Here is a 17,558-nt window from a genome sequence, read left to right as displayed (position 1 = left end):
ACACACACACACACGTTCACCTTCTCCAGAATTCTAATCACACACACCTGTTGCCAATGTCATACTCACGCACTCCACGCTATATAAGAGACTTTTCAAACACTTAGTCTTTGCCAAGTATACGCTCAGTTGCTTAGTCTCTGTCGTTATTCCAAGCCTTATATCGTGTTTGCTTTTCTGGTTTTGGACTTTGTTTACTCTGTTGACCGATTCTCTGCCTTGCCTAGTTTACGTCTGTTTGCCTGATCGTTTGACCCTTGCTTGCCAATGTATCTTGATTTCTGCCTGATCCCTTGGACGTGTTATTTTATTAAACTGCCATACCTGCAATTGCTTCCGTCTCAGCCTACATTACGTGACAGAAACTAAACTAAGGAAAAAGTGTTTATATTTTAACACCTTTCTTACCTCTTTAAAAGAAAAGCAACCAGTGAATACAGTGAAGACGAAGGAACAATAAAGTGCTGCAGAAAGTTGTGTGTAAATGGCGTGTTTACCAAATAGATGCACTGATATGATCTGGTGATAAGAGATCTTCCCCGTTATTATTATTTTGTAGTGGTAAAAATATCAAATTTATTCCTTATAACGATTACTGTAACTAACAACCATTTGTGTATGTTTGTGTATAAAACATTTATTTATAGTAGTTAAGTGCAAGTATTACAAATTAGAACAACATAGAAATACATTTGCAAATTTCAGCTATTAGGTGTTCACTAAATACATAAATCATCAATGGATAAAAGTCATTAAAGTCGAGTAGCACAGCTGCAAATCACAGGTTTATATTAATGCGCTCGTTCTAATAAGTTATTGTTTCTATAGTAACAGCTCATTCACAGGGACATTTACAGTGCAGAGATTTTTAAAAATCATTGATCTGACGTTTTCTGTAAGGAGAAATGTGTTTATGTAATGTTCATGGAAGGAGTCTCCAGTGTCAGGGGTTTGTAGCAGTCAGAGGTAAAGCTGTAACTTCTGACATCTTCAGGACAGAGGAGTTTACGCTTCTTTGCAGTTTCTCAGAAACATGATGAGCTGCGATTATTTGTTTTTTCATCTTATGTGAGAAAAACTGTGAGGTGGTGAGGGAACGACTGTTTATAGCTGCTATAACGTAAGTGAGAACATGAACAACATTCAACAACATTAAACATAACTATAAATGGATAAAAAATTATGTGTAATCATCTGCAAATTGCTGTGGTACAAGAGGAATAAAACACTTTAAGACATGCTGTTATAGGAAATAATCAACGACGGGGTGGTGTTCTGAAGCGAAGTTACTGTCACCACCTCAACGTTGATGATTTTCCCAGATCAGCACGTCCCCATATGACTGATTCTTAATAAACACCTTTTTCCAACACACAATAGAAGAAATGAAGTGAGATCAAATAATACAGCATTCAGAAGGAATGTAAGGAGCACAATCTGGCTGTATATGAACTGAATACAATAAATAAAAGAAGCCACACCATCCATCTTTACATCCAAAAGTGTTTCTTCTTTAATTTAAGGTCAAATTTTAACCCGTGTCTTCCAGCAAATAGTTAAAATATATGAAATATAAACAGTATATGGAGGGAGGTTCTCTGTGTATTGGAAACGTTCTAATGATTTGTACGATTCATTCAGATTTGCGTAAATGTCTTTGTAAAATGGTAAATGGCGCACTTATATAGTGCTTTTATCCAAAGCGCTTTACACTGTGTCTCATTCACACACACACACTCACACACCAATGGTAGCAGAGCTGCCATGCAAGGAGCTAACTTGCCATCGGGAGCAACTTGGGGTTCAGTGTCTTGCCCAAGGACACTTCGGTATGTGGAGTCATGTGGATCGGGAATCGAACCGCCAACCCTACGATTAGTGGACAACCCGCTCAACCACCTGAGACACAACCGCCCCAGTCTTTGTTTTATCAAAGCTGTACAGATAAAAGTTGATTATTATTAAAGTTTGTTTCAGTAGCCGGCGGGATATCCTCCTTTCCGTGGGTCCGATTCAGCACAGATCTTACCATCCTGCCTCACCACGGCCTGAACCACCGCAGGATTACTCTCCAACCACTTTATCACATGATTCTTCTGCTCTAGTCCATCTTTAACACTCTGTAATTCAAATATAGAGTAAATTATTATTATTGTTAGTGCACAAGAGAAGAAAAGAGTCGCGTGTTTGTTATAATGATGCTCAGTGACTCGGAAATCTCTGTGAAAGAGATAAAAGAGATAAAAGATGAGCAGTTGACTCATAAATGAATTGTTCTTTTAAGTGAATGACTCTTTCAAATGACTCAGCTGAATCTGTGTTGTATCTGTCACTTTAACTGTGCTGTCACGTATCACGTGCTTTGTCTGTATCGTGTGATAAATTTATTAATCAAAACTCGATTTGATTCACTTAAACATGTGTCCTGATGCCCACTGTAATATTCCAGCCGCACCTTCTCGAAGTCCTGTTCCAGCACGGTGTCGGTGTTGTTGAGCTGGTTGTGGAATCTGGGTTCCTCTACAGCTCTCTTCAGATCGTAGTTAAAGAACAGAGTGTTCAGGATCACCTGTGACCGAGAGGAAACGATTCACTGTGTGGTCTGTGTTCATAAACCTTTATAACAACACTTATTACTGTGTTAATCAGTAACAGTGTTTTATAAACGTTTTATAATCTCAGTAACACACTCACTGACCATCTGTTATCAGACTGATGGAGGAACTCACACTGTTTTTCCAGAAGGTGGATGCAGGGATGAAATAAGTACAGATCATTCAGTAGGTGGATGATTATATGCCAACAGTTATCATATGGGTGGATATACAGATGGAGGGATGAATAGACAGATGAGATGGATGGATAAATGAATGGATGGATGGACAGATTGATGGACTACTGGATAGATATGGATAGACAGATAAATGCATGGATAGATGATGGCTAGATGGATAAATAAATGCATGGATGAACAGATAGATAGATGAACAGATGGATGAATGGATTGTTGGATTTATAACTAGATAGATAGATTATTCAATAGATGGATGAATGGATGGATTGTTGGATAGATAAACATCTGGATGTACAGATGGACATATTTGTATTATTCTACGGGTAAAGTTGTGTGTTAAGGTTAAAGCTGTGTGTGTTACCAGAGCCGTTGCCGTGGTGATCTTCGTCCCACCTGAAGCTCCCACGACCATTTTAACTTTGTTGTGTTTGTCGCAGATGATGGTTGGGTTCATGGACGAGAGCGGCCTTTTACCTGCTCACACAGTGGACATGTTACAGTGTTCCTGCTTCATTTCCTGCTTCAAGAACTCCATGTAAGAACGTGTAGCCAAATGAGCATATGGTAATGTAAAGGTACAGAGCTACATCAGCGACACTAACTACAGATTAAACTGAAGATTAATAACACTACGTGTGATACATGTATTGTAAAATATTGGACGATACATTATCACAGTTTATCTGTCTATATAAAACCTTCTGTGTCTCTGAAACGAACCTGAATAATTAGATAAAATCTGTTACCTGGCTGGATGAAGTTATTAGGAGAAGGAGGAACTTCGTATGCATTTCTGAAGTTTGGAGAACTGAAGTCATCCACCATATCATTAAAGATGATTCCAGTGGAACGTGACATCACTTTAGAACCAAACCTGCACATAAACACCATCAGGACGGTTTATACACTCGCATGTGTTTGCATGATGTGTTTTGATTGAATCAGAGCAGTAAAGTGTGTTCTGATTAGCTCAGAGCAGTAAAGTGTGTTAAATTTTTTAAATTTAGTCTTACTTCAGGTTGATGCTGCTGGTCACACCCACAGCGCTCCCATCCTCAGCGATGATGGACAGGTGAGTTGTCCCATGATCCTCAGGGTTAAAGTATTCCGGCCCATAGAAACTCTCTGGGTGCGTGGTGTTATCTGTGATCTTACTGCGGATGTTATCAGCAAAGTAGTCTGAGGTCATGTTGTGGATGAGCTGAAGAGGGACAGAGGGAATGACGAACTTCATAAAGCAACAAACCCAAAGGATTGGATCGAATGGTTCCTCCGGATAATCATAGGGTCCAATGTTTCTTTAGTTCCCCACTCACAAATATAGTTCCTGTTTAATGCAAAAATGGAGGACATCTTTGGTTTTATCCTGTCATATTCGCCTTCTCATTAAAGGTGTATAGAGACATTATGAGGAGAAATAAGCTGGAAGGAAGTAGCAGAGATCTTTGGTGCATCTGGTCAGTGTATGTAGCTAGTACAGTTAGCTTGCTTTGCTAATCTAATCTGAGAATCTGAGTCGAGAATCACACACACTGATCACCACATCATTTAATTTGTTTAACTAGTTAGATATATATATATATTTTATATATATATATATATTCTATATTCTATATTTTTATATATATATATATATATATATATATATATATATATATATATATATACATACACACACACACACACACACACTGCACGTCCACAAGAGACAAACTATAACCAACATGAGTGTCTTGCTAGTGTGAAAATAGTGTAGCTGATGAACAACATCTAAACACTGTCTCACGTCAGTGATGTTGAGGTAGCGAGGATCTCCCAGCCTGCTCCTCATAGCGAAGGCGAAGCGGAAAGCCTCGATGATGCGGTGATAAGTGAGCGTCTTCTTCTCTGTAGTCAACACACTGCTGGGTGAGAAATTATAACCTGCACAGAGGAAGTTTAAGACTTTTAGACCACTAGCTATAAGCTTCATGTAGCGACACAGGGAGCGCTAATGAACCTCTACGATACTAGGAAATGTCAATCTTTCATCATAACATCACACGAGGGGGCCGTTCATGTGGAATCTTCACATTCAAACGTAGCGCTAGGTCTCACTTGTGTTCAGCTTAGCTATTTACCTAGCATAAGAAAATCTCCAAAATGTAGCTGGCACTTAGAAATCATGTCTATTGCTAGATTGCTGACAAATTTAGATAGATAGATAGATAATTTATTGGTCCTCAAAGAGGAAATTTGTTTCCACAGTGGGTGCATACAAAAACATAACAACATCATACCATAGCTGGCCTTTCTGCACATGGGTAGTCTATACCTGCGGCCAGAAGGAAGGGGGTTGAAATATTCATAAAGTGGGTGGTTTGGGTCATTCAAAATTTTATGTGCCTTCCAGAACGTATATGAACTGACACAGTCCGATAAATTGGGGGTGGGAATACCAATAATTTTTCTCGCTAAATTAGGTATTTTCAAAAGTTTGTTCTTATTGGTTACTGTTAGCATATGGAAAAAACAAATGGCACCATACATAAGAACCGGTTCAATAATACTTCGGTACAGAAGAAGAAGCAGACTAGGCTCAACAGACAGATATTTAAGTTTACGAATAACTGAGTCTCTGTTGACGGCACTTGTAAATATCTAGAGTGTGCTGATTGAAGTTGAGATGTTTATCAGATGTAATGCCCAGATATCTGAAATGCTCCACCCTTTCAACCATCTCTCGTTAATGGTAATACTGGAAGGATGGGTCAGTGTTTTGGAAGAGCTAAAAACCAGTTCCTTAGTCTTTTTGATATTAAGGTGGAGAAAATTATCATCACACCATGTACTAAAATGTGCTATGGAGCGTTGATAGTCCAAAAAAGAATCATTGTCCTTATTAAGCAATGCAAGAATGGCAGTATCGTCTGCATATTTAAAGTAATGAGTGGTGGTGACTGGACTCTGACAGTCATTTGTATAGATAATATAAAGAAATGGACTAAGTACACACCCCTAAGGGGCACCAGTGTTGAGAACAATAATGGGCGATAATGCATTGTCCACCTTTACCACTTGTGGTCTATTAGAAAGGAAATTATAAATCCAGTGTACTGGTGGTGATGGGACTTGCAGACACTGTAGTTTCCTGATTACCTGATGATGCTGAAATGAGTTAAAGGTGGAGCTAAAGTCAATGAAAAGAAGTCTGGCATAGTTTCCAGGAATATCCAGGTGTTGAAGTAGACACTGCAAGAGACAAGCCACTGCATCCTCTGTACCTCTCTTCTGTTTATATGCAAATTGGAGACAATCCAAAAAGGGTGAAACATGTGGAAACATAATGTTCTGAACCATTTTCTCAAAGCATTTCATTATGATCGAAGTTAGTGATACCGGCCTGTAGCGATTGAACTCTGCTGGATGCGGTTTTTTGGAAACAGAAATAACAACTGATGTTTTCCATGTGACTGGTATTGTTGAAGTACAAAGTGATCGAGGAAAAAGAGAATGAAGGATGGGGGTTAATTCCAGAGCGCAGTTTTTCAAGACCCGACCTGGAATTCCATCTGGCCCGGGAGCCTTATTCAGTTTGCACTTAATAAGCTGGAAATAGACATCCTGCTTAGTTAGAGGGACTCATAATCCAGCTCTTGAGAACACAAAGAATCCAAACGGCTATCACACTCTGCTGAAAAATCAGAGGTATCAAAACGGGCATAGAAATTATTAAGATTAGCAGCAAAGGTGGTGGGATCTGGTACAGAAACAGTCTGTTTAACGGCTTGTCCAGTAAGAGACCTGACTCTCTGAAAAGCCTGTTTGGTGTTCATATTTGCAAACTCCTGCTCCAATTTGTTTTTATACTTCTTTTTAGCCTTCAATATTTCAGTTTTGATGTCCTGGTGTATGATTTTGAGACCAGCAAAACTCATACTCATGGAAAAGAGATTTTAGAGATGAGTTGATCCAAGGTTTTGAATTTGGGTATGTTCTGGTAGTCTTTACCGGTATCAAGGAATCCTTGCTCATCAAGCTCTCCCTCAAAGACTTCCCAGTCTGTACACGCAAAGCAGCCTTGAAGGCATGCAATAGCATCCTCCGACCATTGAGGGACGCTGTGTATTACTGGCCTGCGTTGTTTCAGCCGTTGTTTGTAAACAGGAAGTAAATGGATAACATTATGATCCGCTAATCCTATCTTTGGGAGAGCTCTAGCTTTATAGGCTTCTGGGATATTACTGTAACACAAATCTATAATTTTATTCAATCTTGTTGGTACATCTACATATTGATTGAAGGCTGGTAATGCGTAATCAGCTGCTGAAGTCACCAAGAAGTAGTACTGGAGTATCCGGGTATTTGCTGAGCATAGTCTGTGTATTATGCGGTATCTGCTCAGCCGCTGCCTTGACATTAGCGCTTTATGGTGGAACATAAACACAGCTAAGCACAACAGTCAAGAACTCCCTGGGGAGGTAAAAGGCACGGGCGGACAGGGTGAGCAGCTCCAGGTCCGGATTACAAGATTTCCTGTGTACTTTGATGTTAGTACACCACCGCGAGTTTATGTACATACACACACCACCTCCGCGCTCTTTCCCCGAATTACTGGTTCTGTCTGCCCGAAAGATCTCAAAACCGTCCAGGCTAACCTCGGTATCCGGGACAGACTTATCCAGCGAGGACTCTGTCAAAGCGAGAACACATGACTCCCTGAACGATACATCCGTGAGACATTTCACATGCAATAAGTCCATTTTGTTTTTCAATGAACGAACATTTGAAAGGACGATTGAGGGTAGTGGAGGTTTAAAAGGACGCCTTCTAAGTCTGCAACGCACCCCTCCTTGCCTTCCTCTTTTCCTCTTTAAGCCAGTTGTTAGTGTTATATCCAGCGGAATGGTGATAGATGGGTTCAGTTGGCAGTGGATAGAGTTACGAAGGAGTAGAAGTTCCTCCCATGAATAGGCGAGTCCATTCCCTGCTCTGACATCATTTAATTGAATACTCCAAACAGTGCAGTCACTAACAATCCATGTAGTTATAGAAATAATCCAAATCCAACTTGTCCAATTCCCCATGATATTTCAGCCGTAGGCAAACAGACAAGCAACAACAAACAAACGCACACACAACGCACCGACCGTGCCGTCACAGCTAACGCATGCGCCTAGAATCTTTGGCCACTGGATTTAATTGTACAAAAGAAGAATTTACCTCATGCTAGCTAGTTTGGCTAATTAATATTAAATAGTTACTGCTTAAGCTTCAGCATCTAAAGAAATGACAATCTCAGGAAGCTCAGCCGAATGCTTTGAATCAATTATATTAAAGTGTGTACGGGTATAGAAAAACAACTGACGTCCCTTTATAAAACCATTTTGCTCTTCAGATATAATATAAGGGAGCACGTTCTCTAAACGAGATGCAATTACTTTTGCCAACACCTTTACATCTGCATTGAGCAGAGACAGCGGTCTATAAGAACCACAGGAGGTTGGATCTTTACCCTCCTTAAGAAGGAGAGCTATAGTGGCTTGTGTCAGAGTTGGCGGCAAAGACCCACATTCCAAGGATTCGTTGAACATAGATAAAAGCAATGGTGTTAATTTTCCAATAAACACTTTAAAAAATTCAATTGGAAACCCGTCCGGGCCAGGGGCTTTGTTACTCTGCATAGTTTTAACTGAATTTAAAATTTCTTCAAGAGAGAGTGGGGAGTCCAGTTGCATAGCAGTATTCGAATCAATATCATGGTTACAAAGGTTTTGAAGAAATGCATTTACTTTAGTATTGTCTGCAGGAAATTCGGATTTGTAAAACTATTTAAAAGTAGCATTAATTTCCATGGGCTCTGTAGTGACAATATTATAAGTGTTTTTAACACTAGGTATGAGACGGGAACTGGCCTGTCGCCGTAGCTGATGTGCCAGTAAATGACTCGGCTCGTCGCCATGTTCATAGTATGAACCACGAGTACGTAACAACAAGCGTTCCGCCTCTTTAGTCGAGACGCTGTTTAAGAAGTTCTGGAGAAGGGTTCAATGCATATCTCTGATCGAGGTTAATGGTCGCAGATGTGAGTTCATTAACCCTAGCAGTGCGCTTTTTATTACAAAGATCAGAGTAAGAAATAATCTGCCCTCTGATATAGGATTTAAGTGTCTGCCATAACAATGAATAAGAGGTGGAGTCATTCTGATTGAAGAAAAGAAAGTCATCAATAGAAGTGGAAATTAACTCACAGAGTTCACTGTCTGCCAAAAGAAGAGAATTAAATCTCCAAGGCGGTGGGCTACGTTTATAAATAGAAAGATGAATATCTAATTGTAGAGGCGCATGGCCAGAAATTACAATACCCAAATAGTCAGAAGAAACTACACAAGAATCAAGAGTGCTGTTTATAAAAAATAATCAATCCTCGAATAGGAATGATGCACCTGGGAGAAGAAAGGGAACTTTTTAAGAGAGGGGTTACGGGATCTCCAGGGATCAACGAGATCGTTCTGACACATAAAATCGGAAAATGTTTTAGACATAGCAGATTGATTCAGAGTACGGGGATTAGACCGATCCAAGTTTGTGTCAAAAACACAGTTTAAATCTCCCCCAAAAATCAACAGGTGAGTATTTAAGAAGAGGAGATTGCTCAACAATCTATTAGAAAATTCTACATCATCAAAGTTTGGAGCATACACATTGACCAACAACACCTGTCTTTGCATTAGAGTACCAGCAACTATAATATATCTACCGTTCACATCAGCAATAACGTTAGTGGACGAAACCTGTGCCCTTTTGCCAATTAAAATAACGACCCCTCTTGCCTTCGATTTAAAGTTCGAGTGGAAGACTTGACTCACTCAAGGGCAGTGTAACCTATGATGATCTTTAATACGTAGGTGCGTCTCCTGTAAAAATACTATATCAGAGTTTAAACGTTTCAAATGTGTAAAAACCTTAGATCTCTTGACAGGATTACCCATACCTCTGACATCCAACTAATAAATTTTAGAGGTGTGCCTGTCCCAGCCGTGCTGGGATCCATATTACTATTAACCATTTAAATAAAGTAAACCATAGCGATACAAATAGCCAATTAGAGTCGAAGTGGGACCCCCTCCCCCAACAATCCCCTAAACATACACACAAAGTCTCCATACAACAAAAGAACAAAGGAGACAGCAGTGTTTCCCACAGTAACCAAAAGTTGTCCACAGTGTGAAAACAACTTGGAGAGTAAGCTGAACTAACCAAAAAATATTACCAAAAAAAAGTTTCAGTAAGAGATAAGGCCCCTACTGACTTCAAGTCTGATAAACAGTCTGTGCACAATAACAAATATAATCTTTTAAAGACTTGTTACAAATAATGTAACAGTGTAGCATGTAAGGCTGAGGAAAAAACACAAATAAATTTAAATCAACAGAAACTCTAACCCAGTCAGAGCCTCAAAACAGAGAACCACATTATTACAGAGGTAGATTTAAGAGAAGTGAGTCCACAAAATCTAGGAGAAGTAATGCAACGACAATATTTTAAATGAAAAGCAGAATACTGTACAGCTGGAAGGCCGGGTGCAAAAAAAATTAAATAAAAGGAGAGCGAAAAAGACTCTGCTGTGTAGGTGATGCAGCTCACCCAGATGTCAAGAATTTGACATAGTCTCCTGCTTCCTCCGCTGAAATAAAGTCCTTCTGAACACCGTTATATGTAATGCGAAGCCGAGCTGGGTGAAGTATTCCATAGCGAGCGCCCTCAATGCCATGAAGTTGACGCTTAACCTCGTTAAACGCGGCCCGGACCCGGGCTATCTTGGCTGTGTGGTCCGGGAAAACTGAAATGGTCAAATCCCTCACTTTAATCCGCTGGAGCTATCTCGCTGTGATAGTGGAATCTGCACACAATAGCTCGTGGTCGTTCACCAGGCTTGGGCTTTGGCTGAAGGGTCCGGTGGGACCGGTCCAAAACCGGCTCCTTCTCCAGACCAAACGCCTCCTTCAGCAAGGCCACTACAGCAGCAGTTGTACATGTGTCAGCGCCCTCTGGAACTCCCACTATCCTAATGTTATTGCGCCGTGACCTCGACTCCAAATCCTTACATTTATTCTCTAATTGAGTCACGGTCGCAGTGAGAGACCCGACAGTAGTCTATGTCATCGGTGCAGCCGGAGAGCGCGTGCTCCTTTTCCCCAACAGTACCTTTCAGTGTTGATATGGTAGCACCGGTAGCAACTTTATCACTAACCAGCTGTGTTTTCACGGCTTGCAGGTCAAGCTTGATAGTAGACAGCGCATCCCAGAGAGTGTCCTGGAGCTCCTTTTTAAAAATATCGGCGATGTCCTTCCTCAGCAAAGCCAGCAACTCAAGCCTGAGGGCAGCGAAGTCAGAATCACCGCTTGGTGACGCGGATTCAGGGGAAGAAGGCAACTCGGTCGCGGCGCGCACAGTAGGCCTCAGTTGTGTCTGAATAGTACTACGGGCTTTTGTGTTTTTTCCAGAGATTTTAACGTACCACAAAGTTAAAAGTGCAAACAAAAAATGGAGTAGAATAAGTCAAAAATCTATTGTATGACCGAAAAAAGTTAATTACAATTTTAATCGAAATCAGCAGGATTTCGCATCCTACTCCATTGGCAGCCCAGCAGTGCCTCCCCTGCTTAAGCTTCAAAGTTAACATTAGAGTTAGCACAATACTATGGGGTTAGAATTGTTTCATAATTGCAAATAAATAGATTATGATCCACAAATAAATGTAGTGAGAAACTAGAATTTTATGCTAAGCAGTATGATGAGGCTAGTGGTGATGTCACATGCTCAAGTTTGCAATTGGCTTATCAAGTGTAACATAAGCTACATGTTGTTGTTTTTTAAATCCAGAATCAACCTCCATCTTCATTTATCCTTCTAAGACAGTCTGAAGCGTGTGTCTCAGGTCTCAACTCCTCCAGCTAATAATGCTAATTAATTAGGTCTGAGTGGCTAACAGTGAGTTAGCATAACTGTTGAGAAAATCTAAGTGGCTAATACAGATGTATCAGACCCTTCTAATGTCCATTTATCTCACACAAAGGAACACACATGACATACACACACTCACCGTCCAAAATGTTTAGCATTAGCGCTAGCACAGGACCGCTTGATGGAGCATTTGGAAAATGCATGGTGTATTCTCCTACATTTATCTTCAGTGGGCTTTCATTCAACTCTGCTGTATACCCGGACAGGTCTTCAAGTGTTATAACACCACCTGGATCATCCCAAAACACCATGAACAGATTAGCATACAACATGAGGTGATTAGCAATGCGTATTAGCTTCATAGTGTATGTGAAAGTATGGACTAGCATCAGTACTGTAGTGAGAATTAGCATTTATACTGTAGTATGGATTAGCATCTACACTGTAGTGAATATTAGCATGCATCTCAGTGATTGCAGGGTATTTTAGCATTATGCTGCTAATAACAAAGCTGGTAGCATGTTGTAGACTTTAATAGTTAAACACTGATGGACCTGCAGCCCGGATGTCATTCACTATCGTTTTAGCCATGGAGCCATTATAAAAAACATCAGCTCCTTCCTCAGCGATCCTCTCGTAGGTGTCTGCTAGCCGTGGAAATCTGATAGTGTCGTTTTCCCTCAGGATTGTTTTGTTGGAATCACAAAATACTTCACTGTAACAGAGAATAAAGTAAAAAAACACAATCAAAATAAATAATTTTCCTTCTAGCAATAAAGTAATCATCAATCAGTCAATCGTAAAGTCCACATTCTGCCCTGATTCTGACACGTTTCCTCATATGGGCGTAGCTTCCTTTTCCCACTAACACTTTATTCTGGGTGTTTTTCCATTTTAATAAATAATAAACCTCCAAAGACATCGCAGGGGTGATGATGATGTTTTGACATGTCCATGATAGTGATATTGTTCCTCACCACAGTGCTGGATCAGCTTCAATGTCCCCCTTTTTTTTCTCCATGGCTTTGGCGAGAACTCCGTTGACTCGGATGCCGTCACGTGCCAGCTGGATGCTCGGCTTAAACAGCTCCTTCCACGGCAAACGGCCATGACGCCGGTGTGCCAGTTCATAGCCACGGAGCTCACCGGGGACCGCGATGGACAGGCCTCCTGTTTATTCATCAAAACACAACAGACATCACGTCTAAAAACCCGTGCTGACCCATAATGCTCACATTTATTTACTCTTTTTTTAAAGTCAATGTGTAAAAGTGCTTAATTACTAAAATCATATTTTTATTGGTTTCATCTGTCGGATTGTGAAACAAACAAGACAAATTTTAATTAAAATAAATAAAATTACACAATAAATGTTATTGTAAACACTCTGCTAACACACTATCAGTGTTCAGGATGTTCAGTACCTGTTTTTGAGAGTTCTTCGGTGGGGAACATGTCACTTGTGGCATTTTGGGGAGCCGTTTCCTTTGCGTTGATCGTCTCCACCTTCCCTACGAGAGAAAAACAAAAAACTCTCAGTGATTTAATATTGATGTTTAAAAATAATTTGTAGCTGATGTGGATTTTTCATGTTAAGTCTGAATCTGCACACATCTGTCCTGAAATGATTTTAATCTCAGTGAGGCAGGAAGAATGGATTGTCAAGTGGATTAATTAAACTCAGATGGTCAGATGGATGGATGGATAATAGATAGATTGTCAGATGGATGGATGGATGGACAGATAGATGGGTAAACATATGGACAGATAGATGAGTATCACCTGTAGTGCCGTTATAGATAATGAAGAAATGTCCTCCTCCGATGCCCATGCTGTGAACGTTAAACAGTCCGACACACAGCAGCGCTGCGATGGCAGCATCCACTGCAGAACCACCACGCTTTAACACATCCCTGAGACACACACACACACACACACACACCACAACAATGTGACCGTTACAGTCTTGCAGCAAATAAACATCCTCCCCTGAGCTGAAACTATGGCGTGTTATTCTCTGTACACGTCTCCTCGTGGGAACTATAACATAACGAGTCTTTATTGGTCACATATACATTACAGCACACTGAAATATCTCAGCATGTTAGGAGGTTGGGGTCAGAGCACAGGGTCAGCCATGATACGATGCTCCTGGAGCAGAGAGGGTTAAGGGCCCAACAGTGGCAGCATGGCAGGACTGGGATTGAACCCCCGACCTTCCGATCAGTAACCCAGAGCCTTAACCATCAAGCCACCACTGCCCCACTATAATAGTTTGCACTGGTTTGTGGTTAATATGGAGATGCCAAACACTTCCAGCACTATTGATGGATTTACAGATAATGTTAAGCTCAATAATAAGCCACTAAAATTCATAAAAAAAATTATCTCCAGAATTTTTTATTGATCCAGTAACAGCATTTCCTATTTCTCTGACTTTAAAAGAGCTGAAAATTCACCTTCAGAAACTGAAACTGTAAAATTATCTGTATGTTATTTTCTGCATTATGGATTTAATATTTAATTTAAAACATTTTGGCACTTTTTAGCAATTACATATTGTTAGGAGTGTATCACGATGTAATTTCCTGTTGCCAACAGGTGGCGCTATGACTATAACTGGATATTGGCATGTAGATGTCTTCAGGCTGGGTGAAGTTTGGTAAGGATTGGACATTGTATGTGTGAGTTATAACAACTTCCAGTTTCATGGTCGAAACATCGAACTTTGTCAAGCCACGCCCACACTGTGCGGCGCAAACTCAAAAGCTTCACAATTTATCATCAATTATAATATTCACACCTCAGATGGGGGCGGAGTTCACACGGAGGTCATCATGGCGCTCAGTGAATAACTAAACCCGGACTGGGTTATATTGGGTTTAATGTAGATCTCTGGTGATGTAGTGAAATTTGTGACGAATGACAGGATTAATGACTAACAGGAATTTTGATCATATTGTGAGTAAATGTCGTTTTTTGTCCTACCTGCCGATCTCAGAACATTTCCCAGCGTCGGCTGCTACAGCGGCTTTGGAGTAGCAGTGATCGCTGATGGGCGGTTTATTTCTTTTCAGTAAATACACAGCGAGGACAGTAATCAAAACAATCACAATGGTGGCGCAAGCAATGCAGTACTTCTTCTCCATGACGCTGTTCAAACACAGTGCAAAAATCAACCATGTTATTACAGGAATAACGTCACCAAGTTTGATTCTGATCATCATAACACAACGCAATCAAAAACACGTTTTAATTTCTCTTTACAGCAGCCGACCAATCAGCTTCACTTCAACCCACACTCAGTGGAACTGCACCGCCATTACAGAGAGACAAAGAAACAGAGACAGACAGACAGAGAGAGTGAGACAGTTCAGTGCGTTTTGTTGATCATTTCTCCAGCTTTAACTGTCACATATTTCAGGATCTATAAACATGCATGAATATGTGTGCTTTTATATAAGTACACATATTCATGCATGTTTATAGATCCTGACAAAGCTCTAAATGATCGTTCTCACCAAATAAACCATCAGTGCATTTACTCCATAATGTAACCTGACACTCAGAAGTTATCCTTCCACTTTTCATACCTTTCACTCACTGGTCCAGACAATTCCCTCTTATTTACATTTCCCATTCTGCCTCTGCAGATCTCTAGAAGAATAAACAACTACTTTTTTGCTTCTAGAAAACTAAGCTTGATTTCCTACCTCAGCTCTCTTCCCACAGGTAGTGGATCACGTATCTGTTTGTCGGAGATGTCAATTTGCTTTCCCCTCAGTGTGTTTCTGATATTCAGGCACTGTAGAAGCTCACTGTTGGTCTTCACAGTCGTGATGGAGTTTGTGGTTCGTGTAGAGATGCCAAGACTGTTGTGGATTTCTCACGAACATGAAACAGAAACCAAGTCAGAGCAAAATGTTCCTTTATTCACACATCAATAAGTGTCAGTCAGGGAGAGAGAGAGAGAGAGAGAGAGAGAGAGAGAGAGAGAGCGCTTACTACTAAATGCTCTTCAGCTCTTCTTCACCTGAACACCGGACACGCACTAGCTGCCTCTTTGCTATTGGCTGGAAAAGCATCTATTTCCATACATGGTAGTGTGTTTCCATCAGCATCCACATAAAAACATCACCAGTGCACCTACTTCTTCATTTCCCCCCTTGCCTGCAACTGTGTATATTAAAACCGACCCCAGATATTTCCTGTCTCACACACCTATCCTGTTTTCAGATATATTGCAAAGATCGATTCAGGAACACAAACACAACATCATCACTACAGCCGGTACATATCCCCACTCAGATATCAACTATTAACACTCATACATCATATACAGTTCTGAGTGTTTAGGCACTTTTGAGTATTAGTCCGTGTGTGTGTGTGTGTGTGTGTGTGCGTGCGCATTTTCTCAGGATGTGGTTGTAGCTCTCATGCGTTTCGGTCACACCATCATAACTCAAAACAATTAACAACAGTTAATGCCGTATGTAAACACCAAGTCGAATGCGTTAATGCCATTTTTGACACACACAAAATGTGAAAAACTGCACAGTACTGAACACCACATACACACACACACACACACACACACACACTCTGACTATTTTTAAATGATGTTGAGCCCTTCAGTATTATTTTACAGTAATGTACAATAAAATAAGAAACTATTGTAATTTGAAGGTCAGATTTTTTGCTGTAAAATTAACAACCAAACGTTGTATTTGTGTTTACTGTATCGCTGTTAAATGTGTGGAATTGCTGCACATTAAACCTTTTTGCATTTTGTATTTTATGGTAAAATGCTGGAGGCTTTGACCGAGAGATTTACTGTCATCATCATTTTTCTATAAACACAGCCATTTCATTGTCAAATTCTGGCAGCTGTAATTTCCAGAAATGGACCGTAAAATATGGAACTGAAAATATATAATACAGTACATTACACCAGGTTCTAATACATTAAGCATTTCCTGTAAGTAAACAGCAATTTAAAAAAACAATTAATTACTACAGTAGTAATAAAACTGGTCAATATACAAGTTACTTACAAAGTTACAAGTTACTTTCTTTTATTTGTCATTTGCACAGTTGACACAGAAAACTCCACTGACAAATACTGAACATATATTAACATAGAACATCTATTAAAGTAAATATACAAATATAAATACCATATCAGGTATATCCAGGGCAAAATATACATACTGTAAGAGATACACAAAATATACATTCATACGGATGGGTAGTATACATACAGTCAGAGGTCGCTGACTGTTTAAGAGTCTGACAGCATGGGGAAAGCAGCTGTCTTTAGGATGCTCACATATCCGGATGGAAGCAGTTGAAGGAGCGAGTGTCCTGGATGTCTGCTGTCCTTGATGATCTGTTTGGCTCTCCTTGAGTACCGTTTCAGGTACCGTAAATGTCCTGTAGAGAGGTCAGTTTACTGCTGATGAGGAGCTCAGCTAATCTCAACGCTCTCTGTACGTATCAGCTTCCGTAGGAAGTATAAGACGCTGATGGGCTGTTCTCACCACTGTGTGACTCTGGATTTGAGGTCTTTGGAAATGTGGACACCAAGGGATTTAAAGCTGCCAACTCTTTCCATCTCTGGACGTGCTCACACACCTGCCTCTTCGTGTTGTCCACAAAACCAGTAGATGGCACTGTGTTAAGTGACCTGAGAATATGAGACCAGTAAAAGTGTACAGTCATCAGTTAATGAACAGAGTCAAGATGATGCTGTAAAAAATAACAAATTGGTAGCACTGCTTAATTAAAATACTGGAGCTTTCCCTCTTTGTGATGAAA

At 40.2% G+C, this 17,558-nt stretch overlaps 1 protein-coding gene across 3 annotated transcripts; it reads right to left on the bottom strand.

Annotated features, from left to right (window-relative positions):
- Positions 1 to 231: 231 nt before the first annotated feature.
- Positions 232 to 15,623, bottom strand: LOC128607275 (glutathione hydrolase 1 proenzyme-like). Of its 3 annotated transcripts, XM_053623951.1 has the most exons (13): positions 15,455 to 15,623; positions 14,730 to 14,894; positions 13,524 to 13,654; positions 13,166 to 13,252; positions 12,719 to 12,911; positions 12,296 to 12,456; positions 11,881 to 12,030; positions 4,581 to 4,717; positions 3,808 to 3,995; positions 3,541 to 3,668; positions 3,156 to 3,268; positions 2,456 to 2,569; positions 232 to 2,120 (listed from the first exon to the last, which is right to left on the bottom strand). In XM_053623951.1, the coding sequence occupies exons 2-13, from the start codon at positions 14,888 to 14,890 to the stop codon at positions 1,974 to 1,976; spliced, it is 1,710 nt and encodes a 569-aa protein (XP_053479926.1). In that variant the 5' UTR covers positions 14,891 to 14,894; positions 15,455 to 15,623; the 3' UTR covers positions 232 to 1,973. The 3 variants fall into 3 exon arrangements, with proteins under 3 accessions (XP_053479926.1, XP_053479927.1, XP_053479925.1); XM_053623952.1 differs by lacking the exon at positions 14,730 to 14,894; XM_053623950.1 differs by lacking the exon at positions 15,455 to 15,623 and having other exon boundaries at positions 233 to 2,120; positions 14,730 to 15,341.
- Between the last annotated feature and the right edge of the window lie 1,935 nt (positions 15,624 to 17,558).

Source organism: Ictalurus furcatus, chromosome 5 (genome assembly GCF_023375685.1).
Source record: "Ictalurus furcatus strain D&B chromosome 5, Billie_1.0, whole genome shotgun sequence".
NCBI classification, from domain to species: Eukaryota; Metazoa; Chordata; class Actinopteri; order Siluriformes; family Ictaluridae; genus Ictalurus; species Ictalurus furcatus.
The sequence above is the reverse complement of the archived record's forward strand: the minus strand, read 5'-3'. Positions and strand labels throughout refer to the sequence as shown.

What these genes read in the sequence shown, in the direction of transcription:
- LOC128607275 (XM_053623950.1), bottom strand. Translation starts at nt 14,968, where the DNA reads ATGATGATCAGAATCAAACTTGGTGACGTTATTCCTGTAATAACATGG. An exon ending in GAAGCTGATCCAGCACTGTG is followed by an intron (nt 12,457 to 12,718) that starts GTGAGGAACAAT and finishes TCTCTGTTACAG; the next exon opens with TGAAGTATTTTGTGATTCCA. An exon ending in TGGAACAGGACTTCGAGAAG is followed by an intron (nt 2,121 to 2,455) that starts GTGCGGCTGGAA and finishes TTTGAATTACAG; the next exon opens with AGTGTTAAAGATGGACTAGA.